The sequence below is a fragment of the Ursus arctos genome, unplaced genomic scaffold, assembly GCF_023065955.2.
Source record: "Ursus arctos isolate Adak ecotype North America unplaced genomic scaffold, UrsArc2.0 scaffold_25, whole genome shotgun sequence".
NCBI lineage: Eukaryota > Metazoa > Chordata > Mammalia > Carnivora > Ursidae > Ursus > Ursus arctos.
This window is the reverse complement of record NW_026622930.1, coordinates 23186203-23206551: the sequence shown is the minus strand read 5'-3', so window position 1 is coordinate 23206551 and position 20349 is coordinate 23186203. Positions and strand designations below refer to the sequence as shown.

Genomic DNA, 20349 nt, shown 5'->3' with positions numbered 1-20349 from the left:
CCTACTTTATAAATGAGAAAACTGAGGCTCAGAGAGGTTGAATCATGTGTCCAATATCACACAGCTATTAAATGGCAGGACTACCAGATGCAATGGTGCTTTGTCGCTAAAGGTTTATGCAAAAGAGGGGCGCCTGGGTGGTGCAGTCCTTAAGCGTCTGCCTTCCACATCAGGCTCCTCCGCTGGGAGCCTGCTTCTTCCTCTCCCACTCCCCCTGCTTGTGTTCCCTCTCTCACTGGCTGTCTCTCTGTCAAATAAATAAATAAAATCTTTAAAAAAAAAAGGTTTATGCAAAAGAAAATGCTATTATATGTGTGAAAGCAGTCTTCAGAATGTTGGCAAGGCTAGGCTTCTTCATACGTGGCCTCTTTTTCCGATTTTTGGAGTGTTGATTCCCTTCTTCCCAGTGCCTGGTGTCCAGTTGCTTTTCCTATCCTTTAGCTTCCCTCATCCTATTCCATTTCCTGTCCTCTCTCGAATCTGTGGCTTTGGGCAGTTTTTGGCTTCTAACCATGTCAATGAACCCATTCTCTCTTCTCCTTCAAACTTTGTCTTCCTAGCCTCCTTTCTGCTTTTCTGATACTTTAAACAGGTTAGTGTATTAACAGCTCAAGATGGGGCATTTGCATTTTAACTGGTATTTATTGGCAATACCTTGACCTAGAGTCCAAAACAGAGCTGTGTGGGTTTGGGAAGCCAAGGCTTTTTTTTCCTTTATTTTTTTTTCTTTTTTCTTTTTCTGGCTCCAGTCAGTTTATAAGCTGGTAGAGAAGATGGCCTCACTTTGCAATAGGGTTTAGTTAAGTGTAATTGATGATGTTATGAGACTAGTTCAAAGAAGAAAATATGTAAGCAAAAGCCAAAAATACTGATAACAGGGTGAGGCTCAGTCATTTCAATTAGCGAATCTTAAGCACTAACTGGAAAAGGGCTCTGTATACGTATTATCCTGGTTTAAAGAGAAAAGCTCACCCTGAGAATACATACAAACGGCCAACAGACACATGAAAATATGCTCCACATCACTTGGCATCAGGGAAATACAAATCAAAACACCAATGAGATACCACCTCACACCAGTCAGAGTGGCTAAAGTTGACAAGACAGGAAACAACAGATGCTGGTGAGGATGTGGAGAAAGGGAACCCTCCTACACTGTTGGTGGGAATGCAAGCTGGTGCATCCACTCTGGAAAACAGTATGGGGGTTCCTCAAGAAGTTTAAAAATAGAGCTACCCTATGACCCAGCAATTGCACTACTGGGTATTTATCCCAAAGATACAAATGTAGTGATCCGAAAGGGCACCTGAACCCCAATGTTCATAGCAGTAATGTCCACGGTAGCCAAACTGTGGAAAGAGCTGAGATGTCCATTGGCAGCTGAATGGATAAAGAAAATGTGCTATATATATATATACAATGGAATATTACTCGACCATCAGAAATGATGAATACTTACCATTTACATTGACGTGGATAGAACTGGAGGGTGTTATGCTGAGCGAAATAAGCCAATCAGAGAAAGACAATTATCATATGCTTTCACTCATACGGAATATAAGAAACAGCCCAGAGGGTTATAGGAGAAGGGAGGGAAGACTGAATGGGAAGTCATCAGAGAGGGAGAAAAACCATGAGAGACTCTTAAGTATAGGAAACAAACTGAGAGTTGCTGGAGGGGAGGTGGGTGGGAGGATGGGGTAATTGGGTGATGGGCCTTAAGGAGGGCATGTGATGTGATGAGCACTGGGTGTTATACACAACTGATAAATTATTTTACACTACATCTGAAAATAATGATGTGCTATATGTTGGCTAATTGAATTTAAATTTAAAAAAGTTCACCCCGTGAGTCTGCTCATGTTAAATACATCACTAAAAAAAAAAGCAAATTAGTGTATTTGGGGTCATCATTTATTTTTTTCCCCTCTCTACTCATTTGTCACCAGTCCAGCCAGTCCTACTTTCTGAGGATCTTTCATAGCTATTCTGATGCCTCCTCCACCCACAATGCTAAGGCTGAGATCATGCCACTATCCTGGTCTTCTGATTGATTTCCTTGTCTCCAATCCTTCCTTGCTCCAATTATTCCAACATAGTGATCTGGACACCAAACTGTTTTCCCATCTCAACTCTTCACAGCCAGCCAATGTAGCCCATGTTCCAGGAACACAGAATTTACCGATTTCACCCCAATTTTGCTATTACACTTTTTTCGTGTGTGTGTATTGCACATAATGTTCCCTCTTCCTTCACCCCTCTATTTTGTAGCTGCCTCTTCGTCCTTCCCGAAGTTGCTTGAATGTTACCTCCTTGGGATGCTTTCCTTTGAAATAGTTAAGTAGTTCTTACAAATTTTATCCCATTTGTTATAGCAGGTACCGGACTGCATTGTAAGCATTTGCTTTACTCACCTTTGCTCACATCTAGACTCTAAGTTTTCCCTAGTGCCTGTCTCAGCAACCTAAAAAAAAGGGTCTGTAAATGAATGAATAAATGAGCAAATAAATGAGTGGTGAACAAGTGTCAATTTCATACCATCCTCATACTTTGAGGAGCATCAATTGTCACACTAAATTTAAAGTGTGACGATCTATAGATGTCTAAGGTTGGACTGAACCCTAAACTTTAAGTTGTTGTTGTTTTTTTTAACTGTAAACTTTGGAAACAGTGCTTATAGGCCTGAAGGTAAAGGTCTTGATGGCTGAAGTTCCTTCTACATTGGATCGTAAGCAATGGAAAGAGTATCAGTCAATAAAAGAATGAATCCAGCAAACCGCAGAGTATCTACTTTTGATACTCATGTGAATACAAGAGGTAGATTACTCTGATTTTCAAAGAGTTTATACTCCATTGGGGAAGTCAGATTTACAAAAACTACTTATATTTACATAGTGCTTAATATGTATTAGGTATTTTTCTAAGCATGATTACGTTAACATATCTGAACCCCAGTGAAACCAATGAAGATAGGCCCTAGTGTTATCCCCCGTTTTACAGGAAAGGGAGGTACAGTGAGTGACTCATCTACAATCATGGATAGTGTTGACTAGGCGTTCTGGCTTCAGAGTCTGTCTCTTAATACTGTGACATACACACAGTGGCATAATGACATTACAGAACTGCAGGACAATATGAGAGAGTGTGGCATAGAGGAAAGCATATTTTCTGTGGAGTCAGATAATATCAGATTCGATTTCTGGTTTTATCAGTTGCAAGGTGTTGGTGCTGTGTATGTTTTTAGAGTTCTTCGAGATCATCTAAAAAGTAAGGATATGATAAGGTATGTTGAAAACCTTGTACATGGGTACTCACCCATAGTAGGTGTTCAAATACTTATTTCTCTTGTGTTTTTAAATAAACAGTCATCTTCTTCCCCTTCCTCTTGAATGAAATTAGGTAAAATATGTATATTATAAAAAAGAAATGGCAGTATCGTGGTGCAGAAGACATTAGAAGAGGTCAGGTGGAATGATTAGGGTAGGAAGCTTAGGTAGAATAATGAACCCGTTCTGGGTTAACGCACCAAAGGCTCTATCAAATATTCATGACGTTACCATGGCTCTGGGCTTCCTGGAAAGGAAGTATCTAAACTGGTGTGCAGTCTCAAGACCCAGATAACCTTGTCCTGTTTAAACCCTGAACTTTAACATTTAAAGTATCTCAAGTATATTAAACTTGAGAGGTCAGGGATGTCAAGTCCAAAGGAAAAGGGAGCCTTTCATAGTGGAGCTATGTATTCCTCTGAGGTCAGAGGGGAAAGTGGTTGTCAGCAGGATGGGAGCGGGAGGGCTGAGATGGGAAAGGTGCTGTTTTGAGTGCAACAACGTCAGACAGCTCACCATGAAGCAGGTGCCACAGAGGAAGCACGTACGCGCCACAGCAGCAGCCTATGGCAACTGTCTTTGGCTGCTCCTAATAGCCTCTTTTTCAGCTGATGAACAGATATTCCACCTGTGTGGAGATAGCTTAATGCAAAAACAGCTGTGTCTTAAATATGTAAACACTCATCAGAAATCTGTAAACCAGGGACAAAGCCGTGTGGTTGTGTATCCTCTCTGCGGTGCCTGTGAATTAAAGCTGTTCACAGAGCCAGCACGGGTATTACGTGTATCTCCTGGATGGAGCCGAGATCAGAGTGCCTGTTCTTCCCTCAGTGTGGTGCTCCAACAGCAAAGGAAGGACGGCTGGATGTGAGGGTGTGGGAGTGGGAGGAAGAACCAGTGGTGTGATGGAAATGCAGGGCAAGAGAGATAGCTGGTGCCATATGTAAATGAGATGGAACCTTCCTGAATTCCTGGCAGAGCCATTGAAATGGACTTGATAAGGAAGGTAGGAAAACTCATCACCCACTTTTTCTGTACTATCTCCGTGGGAGGAAAAAAAGACCTGTGTGTTAATAGGCTTTTTACCTTGGATCTGAAGGTTCTAACGAGCTGCCAGAATAATATTTGCAATATTCTTTTAAAAAAACTTTTGGCTTTGAATGTGTGCTTTTATTTAGTGTTGGGAAGATAAATCGTTGAACTTCTGTGGTTTGTTTGAATAATAGAAGATGGAGAGTTTGAGCATGAAACTCCATGTAAGCATGAAAATGTCGTGGTAAAAAAATAGATCCCTTGTGGGTTCTAAGGCTTCCTACATACTGATTCATATTTAGTTATGGTGGGCATTAGAATTATAATTCTGTAAATATTAGATAATGGGATCTTGCATTCTTTGATTATATCTCGGGTTAGAGAAGCCAACTTCTAAAGTGCTGTAGATTGAGCCAGAGGTGTTTATGTGCCTAAGGGGACTTTGACTCCAAAGAAATCTTTAGTATGAGTTTTATGGTTCTTTACTGCTTAAAAAAAGGAAGCTTCACTAATCAATGGTTAAAAGTAAGGGTTAATGAGAACTTATCAAATTATACCTAGAATTTTGTATTTTTAAAAATTTTGTTTCTTTTGATCTTTTAAATAAGTCATGTTCATAAGTATTTTTTGAAGCTTCAAAAAATCCACTTGGACTAAAAAATATAATTTCCATAAAAATTGTGCTACAACCAGTGTGGTGTTATATTTATTTGAGATTTGCTCTATAATTGCAGTTACCATCAATTAGTAATTGCCTAAACTGAAGTCGTGGTATTTGTGAGGAAATAGCTTTTACAACTCAAAGGCACATTGGGAAAATAAAATGTTTCCCATCTTAGTTTCTAAAGAAATCTGTCATTGAGTTGCAATTGTAACACACTGTTATGTAAAAACCAATTATTTCATATTTCACACTAGTAGATACTTAAACTTTTTGATAGATTTATGTTTCCTAAACTCCCTGTAATTAACTCTCTTAAGCTAAGCCCTTGCCTCAGTGATACTGTCTGGAGTACCTCCTGGAAGTGTAAAAAATGAAAGCCCAGTTCTGTATCCCTTAAAATATGTTAGAATTGTGGGGTTGGAAGGGACTTTGGAAGTTACCCAAAGTTCCCAAGCAGAGTTGGGATTCCTTTCACAGCTGACCCTTGAGATAGTTATTTAGTTCTGCTTACCCGGTTTCAGTGAGTGGGAACTCACTATATTTCACTGTTGAAGAATTTCTAGTTATTAGAAAATTCTTCTTTATAGTGGGAGCCAATTTTTTCTTTGCAAGTTGACTATAGAGGTACCATTTGGAACATATTTACTCCTTCTTCCAATAACCAAAACTTTAAATATCTGATGAGAGTGATCATCTTACCTTTCAATATCTTCAATCTGAGATCCCTCAGTTGTTCAGCATTTTTATGGTTATAAATGTTTTATCATCCTATTCTGAACACTTTCTAGTTTGTTAGTGTTCTTACTAAGATGTTTCAGGACATGATTCATCCATTCATTACATGCCTAGTAAGCTACTATTATGTGCCAGGAATCAGGGATGCAATAGTAAATAAGGCAGACAAGGTCTCCATCCTCAAAGGTATGGGCAGTAAACAAGTAAACAAAACGTATGCATATTGTGTTTTCAGGTACTATTAAATGCTGCAAAGAAAAATCCTGTAAAGGAGAGAAAGTATTGGCAATAAAAAAGGGCTATTTTGGATAGGTAGGTATTTTAGATAGATAGGGTATTCAGGAAAGATACCTCTGAGTAAGTGGCATTTGACTTAAGACCCAAGTGCTAATGCAATGTAAGTGCATTAGTCTTGAGGAAGGATGTTCCAGGTGGGGAAACAGCAGGTACAGAGGCTCTGAGGTAGGTATGTTGTTGCAGAAGATATTAACAGATGAGTGTTCATAGCCTTTTCTCCTTCTCATTACTAATAAGGAATCCTTTAAAGTGAAGTCTCCGTGCTTCAATCTCAATGCAAATTCTCCTTTCTGCCTGTTCAACTTATCCCCTCCTCTGTGACACACATTTATGTGCATGTGTACACACATGCACACACATTCTCCTCAAGATAATATCATCTCTGCTATCTAGGTTCTTAGGAATTTTGTGATACAGAATTGAAAGACTGAAAAGGGAGAGAGAGCATTAGACTGGCAGGAAGAAAATGGGTATGCTTAGCCAGGGAGGCATCACTGGAAGTTGCAAACTCAAATTCTTACAGAGGCTAAGGGTAACATAAATGAGTGACACAGGTTGAGTGTAATGCAATGAAAAAAACACAGCTCCAATTGTCACATATTCCATATAAACAGGTCAGCTTCTATTCAGCTAAAGAATATTGTTGGAATGCATAAGGCAAACCCAGTATTGCCATATGTCCCAATATTTCAAGAACAGTAACAGATCTGTTTTTATATGAGATTTTCCAATTTTAAAAACACTGCTATAGCGACTTCTACTTCCAGGAAGATATGGTAGACATATTTCTCCCTATTGTATCCATTAAGTATAACTAAGAACCCTGGGCATTATACTTAAAATATAAGAAGACTCTGAAAGGTGGAGAAAAAAGGGCAAATCAGCTAAGGACCTTGGGATCCAAGGAAATATACTATTGTGAGTTACCTGGGTTTTCTTTTTGCCTCCTGTATTCCAGAGTTGGAGCTAAAGAATCTAAAAAGCTGGAAACACTGGGCATTGACAAAAAAAAAAACAAAAACAAAACCCCAAGAAAAGCCTACTCGCCTAGCCCCCACATAGGAAAGGGGAAGCCTAGCAAGACAAAAACTTAAGAAATAACAACTCTGTTCCAGCCAAATACACAGAAATATTTAAGGCAATCATATAATAAACATGGGAGAGTAAAGGAAGGTAAGGTTTCAATACTGAACTTGAACTGGTGAAATAATGGCAGTAGGAGATTGTGATAAGTGATGTATATGTAATGTAATACCTAGAGCAACCACTTAAAAAAAGCTACAAAAAGAGATATACTCCAAAGCACTATAGGTAAATCAAAATGTAATTCTATAAGAAAGTTCAAGTAATCAGCAGGAAGTCAGGAAAAAGAAAACAGGAGAAAAGAAAAGCAGAATAAACAATAGAATATTTTATAACAAAATGTTTTAACATATCAATAATTATATTAACTGTAAATGAATATAAGAGGTCTATGTATACCAATTTCAAGACAGAGATTGGCAGGATAAAAACATGACCCAACTATATACTATCTATAAGAAACTCACTTCTAATATAATAATATAGACAGAATGAAAGCCAAATGATGGGAAAAGATATGTCATGCCAACATTAATTGAAAGGAAGTAGGAATAGCTATATTAACATCAGATAAACTGGACTTCAGAGCAAAGACTATAAATAAAGAGGGACATTATTTAATGATAAAAGAGTCAATGCACCAAGAAGCCATAGCAATCTTAGATGTGTATATATACCAAACAACAAAGTTAAAAAATTTGTGGAGCAAAAACTGATAAAATGAAAAGGAGAAATAGACAAATCCACAGTTCTGGTTGGAGACTTCACACTCCTCTCAACTGATAGAAAACTGTACAGCAGTAAACAGCAGAGATTCAGTTCTGGAATCTGGAAGTCCAAGATCAAGATCTCAGCAGGTTTGATTTCTTCCAAGGCCTCTTTCTGGCTTGCAGATGGCCACCTTCTTATGTGTCCTCACATGGCCTTTCCTTTGTGGTGCACACATCCTTGGTGTCCCTTCTTCTTATAGGGACAACAGTCCTATTGGATTAGGGCCCACCTTTATGACCTCATTTAACCTTAATTATCTCTCTAAAGGCTTATTTCCAAATCTAATCATCCTAGGAGTAGGGCTTCAATAAATGATTTTGGGGGGTGGGGGGGTGGGGGAAAAAAATCCAGTTCATAAGAACATAGAAAAACTAAACAACACCATCAACCAACAAGATCTAATTTGACATTTATAGAACATTCCATTCAACAGCAGCAGAAAGCACATCTCCCCCCCTCACTCCCCTAGTCATCCACAGAACACATACTAAGATAGATTACATCCTGGGCCATAAGGCAAACCTCAACAAATTTAAAACAATTAAAATCATACAGAGTGTGTTCACCAACCAAAACGGAGTCAAACTGGAAATCAATAACAGGAAGATAACAGGAAGTTCTCCTAAAACTTGTAAACTAAACAATATACTTCAAAATAACCCATGAGTCAAAGAGGAAGTTTTAAGAAATCAAATAATACATTAAACTAGAAAATTAAAAACAACAACAACAACAATGTATAAAGAATTTGTAGAACACAGCCAAAGCAATGCTGAGAGGTATATTATAGAACTAACTGCTTATGTTAGAAAGAAGAAAAATTTTAAGTCTATTACATTCTAGAATAATCTAGAATCCGTAGAGTGAATAGCAAACTAAATCCAAAACAAGAAGAAAGAATAAAGAACAAATTTAATGAAGTTGAAAACAGAAAAATAATCTAGAGACTCAATGGGAAAAAGGGGGGGGGATGGTTCCTTGAAAAGATCGACAAAATTGCCATACCTCTAGCTTGACTGATTAAAAAAAGAGAAGACACAAATTACGAATACCAAAATAAAATAGAAAATATTACAGACACTGTAGATAACAAAAATTACTATAGAAAACAAAAGAAAATACTACAAATTAAGCCTGCGCACATAAATTTGACAACTTAGGAGAAATGGACTAATTCCTTAAAAAACACAATCTACTGCAACTCAGCCAATATTAAATTGATAATTTGAATAGACACAAAACTATTAAGAAAATTGAATCTGTAATTTAAAAACTCCCCAAAAAGAAATCTCCAGGTTTAGATGGTTGCACTGGAGTATTCTACTAAACAGAAGAATTAACACCAATCATATACACTCTCTTTCAGAAAATAGAAAAGGAGAGATCACTTTCCAACTTACTTTATGAAGTTAGTATTACCTTCATACCAAACCAAAGAGAGCACAAAAAAAGAGAAAACCACAGAACAGTATCTTTTATGAATGTAGTCATAAAAATCTTTAATACAATTTTAGCATGTATAATTTAGCAATATATAAAAAGGAATTTGCATCATAAATGGAGTGCAAGAGATGCAAAGCTGGTTCAATATTGGAAATTCAGTTGACACAATCTATAATAGGCTGAAAAAGAAAAAAAAATCACATCAGCATATCAATTGATGCAGAGAGCACTTAACAAAATTCAATACCTATTCATGATAAAAACTCTCAGAAAAATATGAATCGAGGGGAACTTCCTCAACCTGATAAAGAGCATCTATTAAACACCTAAAGCTAACATACTTAATGATGAATGACTAAATGCTTTCCCCTGGGATCAGGAACAAGCCAAGGATTTCTGCTGTCATTATTCTTATTCAACATAATATGGAAGTTGTAGCAAATGCACTAAAGCAAGAAAAGGAATAAAGGACATAGAAATTGAAAAGGAAGAAACAAAGCTTTCCCTATTTGAAGGTGCCATGGTTGTTTACATAGAAAATACCAAGAAATCTAAACACACACACATAAAACCTCTTCTAGAACTAAAAAGTAAGTTCATCAGTGTCAGAGGAAACAATGAACATGCAAACATCAATTCTATTTCTATATTTGTGATAAACGCATGAACATCAAAATTGAAAATACCATTTATAATTGCTCAAGAAATGAAGTACTTAGGTGTAAATCTAACAGAGTATATGCATTATTTGTATGCTGAAAACTAGACAATGCTGATAAAAGAAATCAGAGAAGATCTAAATAAGCGGAGAGCTATAATGTGTCATGGATTGGAAGACTCAATATAGTAAAGATGTCAGTTCTTCCCAAATCCAGGTTGTAATAGGTTGAATTGTGGCCCTTCTAATGGTATATCTACATTTTAATCTCTGAAACCTGTAAACGTTATCTTATTTGAAAAGAGTCTTTGCAAATGTAAGTAAGGATCTTGACGTGAGGAGATCATTCTGGATTATCAAGGTGGGTATAAATCCAGTGACAAGCATCTTATAAGAGACATGCAGAGGAGAACACAGGCACAGAGAAGGCAACGTGAAGATGGAACAGAGAGAGATGCGGCCAAGAACCAAGAAATGCCACTAGTGCCAGAGCTGGAAGAGTCAAGGAGGTATTCTCCCCCAGAGCATCCAGAGGGAGTGCAACCCTGCTGACACCTTGATTTCAGACTTCTCATGTCTAGAACTGTGTGAGCCTAAGTTTCTGTTATTTTGTGCCGCCATGGTTGTGGTAATTTGCTAGAGCAGCCACAGAAACAAATAACAGAGGTTTAATACAATTCCTATCAAAATCTCAGCAAGATTTTTGTAGAGATAGACAGGATTATTGTAAAACTTATATGGAAAATAGAAACAGCTAGAATGGCTAAGATGATTTTGAAAAGGAATAATAAAATGGAAGGAATGAGCCTACTCAATTTTAAGACTTACCATACAGATACAATAATTAAGACAGTGTCGTATTGGTGGAAGGACAGATCAGTGGGACAGAGTAGAGAACCCAGAAAAAGAGCCATATAAATATGCCCAACTGCAAGTGCAAAGGCAATTCAATGGAGGAAAGGTAGCTATTTCAACAAATGGCTGGTGCCATTGAGTATGCATAGGGAGAAAAAGGAACCTTAAGTCTCTTAACTTATACAAAAATTAGCTTAATATGGATCATGGGCATATTTGTAAAATGTAAAAGTATACAACTTTTAGGAAAAAAACAAAAAATCTTTTCCTAGTAATGAGAAAGGTGGTTTTGAGGAAGCCCGTATTCCCCCTCCTTGTTTTCAATTTACACCTAGAATTCTAAGGTCATAGTGCTTAGGATACATATGGAGATATTGTCTTCTGGGGCCCATGAGGCTAGATGGAGGGATTTAATGAAGTACTGCATGATCTGGATGATCTCTCTGACCTAAGAGCACACTGGAGAAGGGGAGTGGGGGACCCTATCTCTATCTGCTTATCATGGCCAATCTGAGTGTTCATGTGTCATTTAAACCACGGACTGCTGATTCTGGGCAGAGGGTGAATGAGCTCAGGTGCATGGAATTGAAAGGTAATGAGAATGATTAATCAAATTCCTTCCAGTAAAGGGTGCCATGTGCCAGACTCTGCCCTGGATAACCCTCCTGCATGTGAATCAGAGGCCAGGCTCTGCCCTTAGGTGTCTGGTATCTGAGAGTAGACATCTGTGCTTGGAGCAAACTGTGAGTGACTGGAGGCTACTTTTGGCACCATGTCTTTGCTTCACCAGTCTGCTCTGCCAAGGTTTGCTCACAATCTCCTCTGGCCATGCTCATTTAGTTATGGAAAACAGAGTGAACATGAGTAATGGGATGTGCAGTTAGCTGTTGGGGAAAGATGGCCCCAGTGGTAAGCCTCCTGCACGGTGGAAAGCCCCATGTGGTACCCAGAAAATCTCCATGTGGTTTAAAACCAATGTAGAGGAATACCTGGAGAATAAACCTCTCCGCTGTTGGCATATTTTTAAAATCTAATTATATCTATTTACCTATCTTGTATCTAATCTAATTTTAGAGAAATGGGTAGGAATGAGTTGATCTGGAAAGACCTGGATATTGAACTTTTAGGATTTCTTGATAGGATCTCTATAGTAGGTGCAGTAATCTGTTTTAGGGGACAAATATTAATCTACAGCATAAAGGAAAGTCCAGTAAGACATATAAATTTAAGTCTCTTCACTTTGAGGCTAGTAGTTTTTGAGTTCTATTCCTGATTCTACTCTAAAACTAATGAATTTGTCATTCTTGGGAGTTAGTTTTCCTCATCAGTAAAGTAGGGATCATAGTGTCTACCGGTCAGAGGCAGATAGGGTAGAAAATGATGCCTGGCACATAATAGGCGCTTAGCAAATGTTAATTCTCATCTTTCCTTAACTTCTCACCTAGAAAGATTTTATATCTTGACCTTATAAAATCCCATGATAAGGAATCTTTCCTAGTGGGGGTACTTTTTTCTTAACCTAGGGTAGTGTTTTGTTCTACATGGCATCTACATGGCAAAAAGCCAACTGACTTAATAGGGAGGCACTGTGGTACAGAGGAAAAAGAAGTGGATTAGCAGTAAGGATCACTGGGTTCCAGCACACATCCTATATACTAGGAAGTGCTGTCTGTCTCAAACCAAACATTCATTTATTGGAAGAGGACAATCACTAGGATCACTGGGAGCCTGGAGGAGCAGGTATTAAAAACAGGTAGGAACCAAGGGGGCTTTGAGGGACTACGCAGAAGGAACAATCTGGCCAGGCCTCTGCTAAGAATCATTTGCTTTAGATTTAGAATGGGGTGAAGAGCATCCAGTTTGTTGAGCCTGTGTCATGCATCCATGCCTTGGCTGCTTGAACCTTGGGAAAGGGATACTATCCTCAGGTCTGCTTTCATAGTATACTAGACACTATAAGGATTTCCTCCAACATGGAAAGATATGGAGTGTTGGAGAGCTGTATCTCCCAAATGACGATTATCCACTGTGCTCTGATATTAATTAGCTGTGTGACTTTGGAAGTAATTTCATATTTGTGACCCTCGGTTTATTGTAACATGAGAGATCTGGACCATACCAGCAATTTTCAACTTATATTTTTTAAAGAGTTAACCAGTTTTATTCAATGAACTCTTACTTGATACCCAAGATGTAAAGGATGCAAAAGTAGACCTGGCCTGGTTGGGAAGAGGTGAGAGTGGAAGGAGAAAACTTTGCTTAGCCATCCCATTCCCCAACCTCCGTTCTCTCACCCTGCCACTGCCTTTTTAAGACTTGAAAACTCCTCGACTACTTTAAGGTTCCTCCAGGGTTCCATGAAGCACAGTTTGAAAACTGCTGGATTCTGCAGTTGCTCAGATCTCTTTCAAATGTAACATTTGTGATTCAGTAGCTCCAGGATTTAGGATGCTGCTAATTGTAAGAGAATTTGTCAGCAGCACCCACTCTTGGATAGGCAGGTTAAGACTTTGGTTCGGCATTTAGCAAATTAAGCAATTTGATTAAAATTGATTTTCTATCATTTTCAAAAAATTTAAACCAGGGAAATAAAACATTGTAGAAGCCCCAACATTTTCTGTTTACTTGTCATTCTTTATAGGCTAATGGTTGTGTCATATGCAAACTGACCAGAGGAATCTGCCAAAGAACTGGGGAGAAATTTGGTTCAAGTCAAACTAGGACTTCCCTCCTAAAAAACACCACACTTTACATATACCATATAGTTTCATCCACACATAGAAAAAGAAACAATAGAAGGAAAGGAAAGAAAGCAAAATGCTAATAGCAGATGCTTTGGGACAAAAGAGTTAAGGGCAATTTTGATTTTTTTTTTTTTTTACTTCTCCCTGTTTTCTGAACTTTGAGCAACACACATGTATATAACTTTACTAATCATAAAAAAGTTATTAAAAATGAACACATTTCATTCAAAAATAATTAAGTTAATTAAAAAGATTAAGTCAGCACCAAATTTGAAATTAATATTGTTAAAAAATAGCATTTTATTGACTTTAAACTCAATGAGCCAGCACAGTTATAAATTTAAGAACCCACATTTCCTATACTTACAAAGGAGGCCCTCTTACCCCTTCATATGGTAAATGTGTCTTATTCCTCCAGGCACTGAAGACCAATGATTAAAAAATACTCGGTGTATGAGGCAACTGGTGGCCATTCTTCATGTCAACCACATGGGAAGGGATCCACTCTTTGGATACTAATGTCTGGTTCAGTGCAAATGTGTAGATTGGTGGCAGATTCAACTTTAGGTATCTATGAATTAATCTCCTTATTTCTTGGGACCATATCCTAGGTCTACTGTCTTGTAAGGCCTAGAAGGTAGGACATTCTTTGCCCTTTTCATTTACTATAGTTTTGCCTTAATTATACCCACAAGGAGCACTTGACAAATGCTACGAGATCCCAAGGTCAAGGCTTAGCCTCCAGGATGATCTGTGGCAATTATTACTAAAGCACATTTTGACCTTCAGCTCCCTTGAAAATGAAGGAGGGGAAGAGCCACTAAAGAAAACTCCTCTGCATTTTATTCCTTTTTTCCCCCTATGAGGAACTCTAGGGTAATTAAGTTTAACTTCACCAGCAAAATAGGAAGAAAAAAAGCCTCATTTTCAGCATCTGACTGTCTCCTTAAGGGAGATGGGAGGATAATAGATGGATAGATAGATGGAGGCAGACAGGAATGGTTACAGTAGAGAGATCTATATTCAGTTTATTATGTTTGATTTTCAAAGTTAATTGAGTGTTTTGCCTTAAAATTGTCTTTTTCTTCCTCTTCCTCTCTTTGCTGTAATTTAAAGGAGATAAAGGCAAAGAAAAAATCAATTTTGAAGTTTGCTTTCCAAAGTTGTTTCATGGTGTCAGTGGTCATTGCTTAAAACCCAGCACCACATAGTCACATGCAGCTGGCTTCATGGTGGCCGCTGTGATGAACCTTCATTTGTGGCCGTGGTGGAGCGAAGCGTGGGGAAGTGGGAGAATGTAGCCAATAGCATCTCACCTAGAGAACTAGAAGTCACATTATGATTTTTCATGGCCCTTAGTTTAATGTCAGATCTCATGTTTCTGCCTAGGATGACAATGCCTTACATTTGTTTACAGAATACATTTGTGCTTATCTTTTGTGATCCTTACTTACCTGCAAGGTAGACATGGTTATTCTCACTTTATGGATGAACACACTACAGTCTGGAATATATAAGTGACCAGCATCAGAAAGCTGGTAAATGGAAGCAACAGAACTTGAATCCTGGACTTTGGATTCTAAAAACAGTACTAAATAAAATAAAATAAAAAAAAAAATAAAAAAAATAAGGGCAGTACTGTGTTTGCTATACTCCTTAGCCATGATGACTAAATTATGCTGTGTCTTATTTTTGAGGTTCTCTGTTATGCTTACCCCCAAATCCCAGTGCCAATGCAGTGCTTTATGTATAAAAAATGTCGATAAAATGGCATTTTCTTCTTTAAGTCCTTTCTAACTTATTGCCGAAGGAAATTTCCATTGGGGTTAGCTTCATGAACTTGTTTTAAAATTATGTGAGGAGTGAGGTTATGGGGCAGACGATTATCTTGATTATCTAATAGAAAAAACATTCAACTAGAAGTTCTCATATGACCTTGAAATGACCTTAAGTAAGTGACTTAGCTTCTTGGAATCTTTCCTCCGTTCCACAAGGGGCTTGATAATCCCCGTGCTTCATTCCTCATAGGGTTGTTAGAGTATTCCAATTGTGGATTGCCAGACTCTAAAGCCTTGGTTGTGTGTGCGGTGGAATCACTTGCAGGGATGGGGGCTCCTGGCCAAGATATGGCTAAAGTGGTTTCTCTTATGGGAATGAAGGCGATTAGTTATGAACACCATATTTCTGAGTAATTCTTTGATAGACTAGTCTTTTGGATCTTTTATCCTTATTGCTCCCATTCTCCCTTCTCTCAGAACATCTCTGACCCAATAAGAGCTCTCAAATAGTGATGTGAAGAGTGCCTGTCAGCTGCCACCAACTTTCCTATGGTGTTAATGTTTATCATACAGTCTTCTCTATTTTGTTGTGAATATAAATTATTTGTCTGGTTGCATAAAAAGCAGTCAACACATGGATGTCAGATCCAGAGCTGCATTCTGAGAACAGTTGATAATTATACAATTTGGGCAGAGTAGAAGGTTTCTAGGACTTTTCCACTTGATGTCTGCAATAGCCTCTCTCCTCATCAAAGTACAATTGATTCCCCAAAGTTCATTCTAGTACCTTTCAAACGAAAATGACACTGATCTCCAATGAGTATCGGCCCAGGGCCAGATACCCTCACATATGACCTCATTGAATAATTGACTAGGTGTGGTAAATACAATAATTGTTTTTTTACAGGTGAAGAAACTGGAGCTCTCATTGAATAATGTGCTTAAAATTACCTAGCCAGTAAGGGGTTAGCCAAGATTTAAACTTTGGGTTTCTGGCTCCCAAGTGGAGGGGTCTTTTGACCACACTTACTTTTATTAGGTATATGCTAGCCACATTGAAATGGAACCCACAGCGCTATTGTGAATCATTGCAATGATTTTTCAATGAAAAACCTATTTGTAAGCAACATTGTACCAGCGATCCTGAAATTTGGGGGGTAAGAGAAGAGGGAGTAATAAAGGGCAAAGTTTGGCCCTCTGCCTATTATTATATATAAAGTTTTATTGGAACACAGAACATGCCTATTTGTTTCCATCTTGTTTCTGGCTGCCTTTTTTTTTTAATTGAGTTGTAATTGACAAACATTGTATCAGCCTCGTGTACAAAGTAATAATTCAATATTTGTATATATTGTGGGATGATCACAATAAATCTAGTTAATCTTCATCACCACACATAGTTACAATTTTTTCTTTTTCTTTCTTTCTTTCTTTCTTTCTTTCTTTCTTTCTTTCTTTCTTTCTTTCTTTCTTTCTTTCTTTCTTTCTTTCTTTCTTTCAGTTCAATATCCAACGCATGGCTCTGAGATCAAGAGTTGGCATGCTCTACTGACTGAGCCAGTCAGGCACCCCCATTTTTTTTTTTCTTGTGATAAGAACTTACAAGATCCACTCTACTGCTTTTGTTTCTGGCTGCTTTTGCTCTACAGTGTCAGAGTTGAGTCGTAGTGATCAGGTGGCCCACAAAGCCTAAAATATTTACTGTCTAATCCTTTACAGAATTGCTGACTTTTGGTGTAGAGCATTTAGAAAATATAGAGAATTATAAAAGAAGTAAAAATGATCCCTAACCTCTCAACCCAGAAATAACTCCTGCTGCAATTTGCTGTACATACTTCTTAATGTTTTTCTCCCCAGTCATTAGATTTTTAGAAAATATAATTTTAATGGTTGACTAATATTCTTTAGCATTAATATACCATACTTTATTTAATTAGTCTTTTTTTATAGAAATTCAGCTTCTTTTTTTTTTTTAATATACATAATGCTATGATGTGCATCTGGGCACATAAATCTTTCGCCTTTTTGGCATAAGTCCTTGCAGTGAGATTATTGCAGTTGACTGGTCTAAAAATGTTTTTAAGTACTTGGTACATATTGAAACACTGCCTTCCAGAGAGGTGTTGTCAATTCCGCTCTTAACTCACCTGCAGAGGATGGGAGCCAATGCCTGCCTCAGTAAACCTTCATCATATTGAGGAGGTTGATTCTTATTATTAGTGACTTGAAATTCTTATTATTAGTGACTTGAACTTTTTTTTTCATTTTTGTATTGTTCTATGAAATGTTTGTGTCACAGACCCATTATTTTTCTATTGAAGATTAAGTTTTTCCCTTATTATTTTGATGAGATTTTTGTTGATTAATATTATTATCACTTGGTAAGGTCATTACACACTTGTGGCAAATATTTTTTCTTTCAATTTTATTTCTTAATTTTATGGTGTTCTTTGAGGGGCAAAAATACTTGTTTTCTGTAGCAAAAATTATTGATTTTTTTTCCTTTTATGGTTTTTCCAGTTGCTTTTTCTGTATTCAGAAAGACTTTTCCCATTCAGAGGTTAGATAAATATTTATTTGCATTTTCTTATTGTTTTTTAACTTACTTTTTAACCTTTTGAAATTTATTTTTGGCATAGAGTACTCAACTGAATTATTTATTTTGTTTTTTAAATTTTTTCAAGTTTTTTTTATATACAAAGCTTTCTGCTGTGCTCAATTAATCTGTCAGCAATACTTGTGCCAGTTTTACACGGTTTTAGTTGTTTATAGCTTCACAGGACGGACTAAAGACTAATACCCAGCAGAGAAAATGCTCCTTCATTATTCTTTATTTTTATACATACTCCTTAAAAAAGTAAGTGCTCATGGGACTTTACCAATGAGCATCTCGAGGAAGGGTTCTTAAACCAATCCTAAAGTGACCCACTACCTGTTTTTGTAAATAAAGTTTTATTTGAACACAGCCCCACTAATTTGTGTATGTATCGTCTATTGTATCCCGTGCTACAATGGCAGAGTTCAGTAGTCATGACAGAGATTGTATGAAACACAAAGCCTAAAATATTTACTGTCTGGCCCTTTACAGAAAATTTGCTGGCTTCTGGTCTAGAAGATTTGGGATACGAATTCAAGTAGACAGGAAACCAATGTCGTAGGACCCTACTTCTTAGGACATATCACAGATTCCAAGTAGAACTTCAGTTTTTTTGCTCCAGTTTATTGCATTTCTGCTTTTACTTCCTTAGTAAGGCAAAGTCAAGATAGAGTTAACCTTCTCTTGTCTGCAGTTAGTCTTCTCATTAGCTGTATGTACTGCTACATTGACAGAACATTTCTTCCCAATCTGACTTCTCTCTCCAACCCAGGACACTTCTTTAGGGGGTATCAATATTCAATACCAATGTAAACAAAATAAACACTGCCATGTAAATCAACTGCTTGACAGATCATTACATAGCTGATGAAGTGAGTATTTTAGATAATCCCCTGCTCTGATGAGTTCATCACTGTCCCTCTCCATTTGCCCAGGCATGCAGAAGTTGAGTATATGTCTGGATTAGCTGAGGGTCCAAGGTGGGAGAGTCAGAGGTGCTTTGATGAGAGGAACAAGAGGTATGAGCTCATGAAAGGCACCAAGGGTCACTTCTTCAAAAAAGGATCAATTCTTCAAATGTGTGAGTGTATCAAAACGATCCTGCATGACCCTTCTCTGTGGCTTGTGTGGGCCATGTGCTCATGGAATGCTTGAGGAGTACTAAAGTGGAATCTCTGTGGATTTTTAAAATTGAATAGCAGTATCTCCACAAGGACACAGTACACAAGCCTCTGTTTGGTTGTTTATTTTTTTGACAGTTTTGAGACTCTGGCTTATCTCAGTGGGAAGTGCCAGCCTTCTCTTTGTGTGGTCTGGAATGGGCTTTTATGCATTTAGCAGCATGTATAAAAGATGGTTGTAACTGGTCAGAGTCCCATGAGAGCCTGACGGAAACACCTAAAAAGTTGTGTGTGCACATGCACTTTTGAGTGTGACACACACAGACATCCGCAGAAGAAGACAAAGAAAGTAAAAAAGAAAAAGGAAATTTTTTTAAAGGTCACATGTATTTTCTGGTACAGTCTCAGAGTGATGTAAAGAAAAAATATATTGGTGCAGGTTGATGCAGAAATATTTGTACAAGAACTGAGAACTAAAAATAATTTTTTAAGTATTATTCTTTACATTCTCAGAATGTAAAGATGGGGTGTGTGGTTTCTCCAGTGTAAGGACATTTCTTTAAACTGTGCAAGGATTAAATAGGGATGTACAACTCCTTTACTGAAGAGCAGAAACTGAGGAGATGGGGGAGCAAAGAGGGAATAAAGAGTGAATGTAAACAAAGAGGAAAAGAGAGTCCAATAGAACAGGAATAAAAGCAAGAGCGTTGCAAAGACCCCCTAATGAGAAATGTGGTTTGATGATAATCTTTCAAGAGAAATTTGGTCTTAGAAAAAGTCACTGGATGGTAAATATGTCTAGATACGCAGCAGAGACTGGGCATGGTTTAGCTATCCAGGGCTGCACTGCGGGGATGCTAACGGTTATGAGATTTGGCATCGTTGAATATCTGTGCTCAGTGATACGCATGTACTCTTACTTCTGCCATTGGCTATTATTGTGATGCATGCACACTCCTCATAAACCCTAAGAGTTGTTAAGAGCTCATAGAGACTAACCTCCTGTCCAGTGTAGAAATTCCATCCCATGATGTCTCTGACAAAATGGAGTTATCGAATTCTTAGATCTTGAAAGAAGCATAAACCCTAGAGTCATAGCTAAGATTGTGGGCTTTAGGGTCAGAGGGTCTAGATTTGAATCTATGCTACTCCATGTCCTGGCTATGTCCTTGGGAAGGTTAGTTCAACTCTCTAAGCCTAAATGAGCCTGCCAAATGAGGATGAGAGATGATATAAATCACTTAAC

At 37.7% G+C, this 20349-nt stretch overlaps 1 protein-coding gene across 12 annotated transcripts in view; it reads left to right on the top strand.

Moving 5' to 3' along the window:
• The window catches only part of NRXN3 (neurexin 3), a 1447961-nt gene that overhangs the window by 120043 nt on the left and 1307569 nt on the right, over window positions 1-20349 (top strand). The window contains exon 4 of one of the 12 annotated variants that reach the window (XM_057318697.1): window positions 7366-7377. The exons of the other annotated variants lie outside the window; for them this stretch is intronic. Within the exon in view, the coding sequence (XP_057174680.1) occupies window positions 7366-7377 (12 nt within the window). The remainder of the gene's footprint in view (window positions 1-7365; window positions 7378-20349) is intronic. 12 annotated transcript variants of the gene reach the window in all.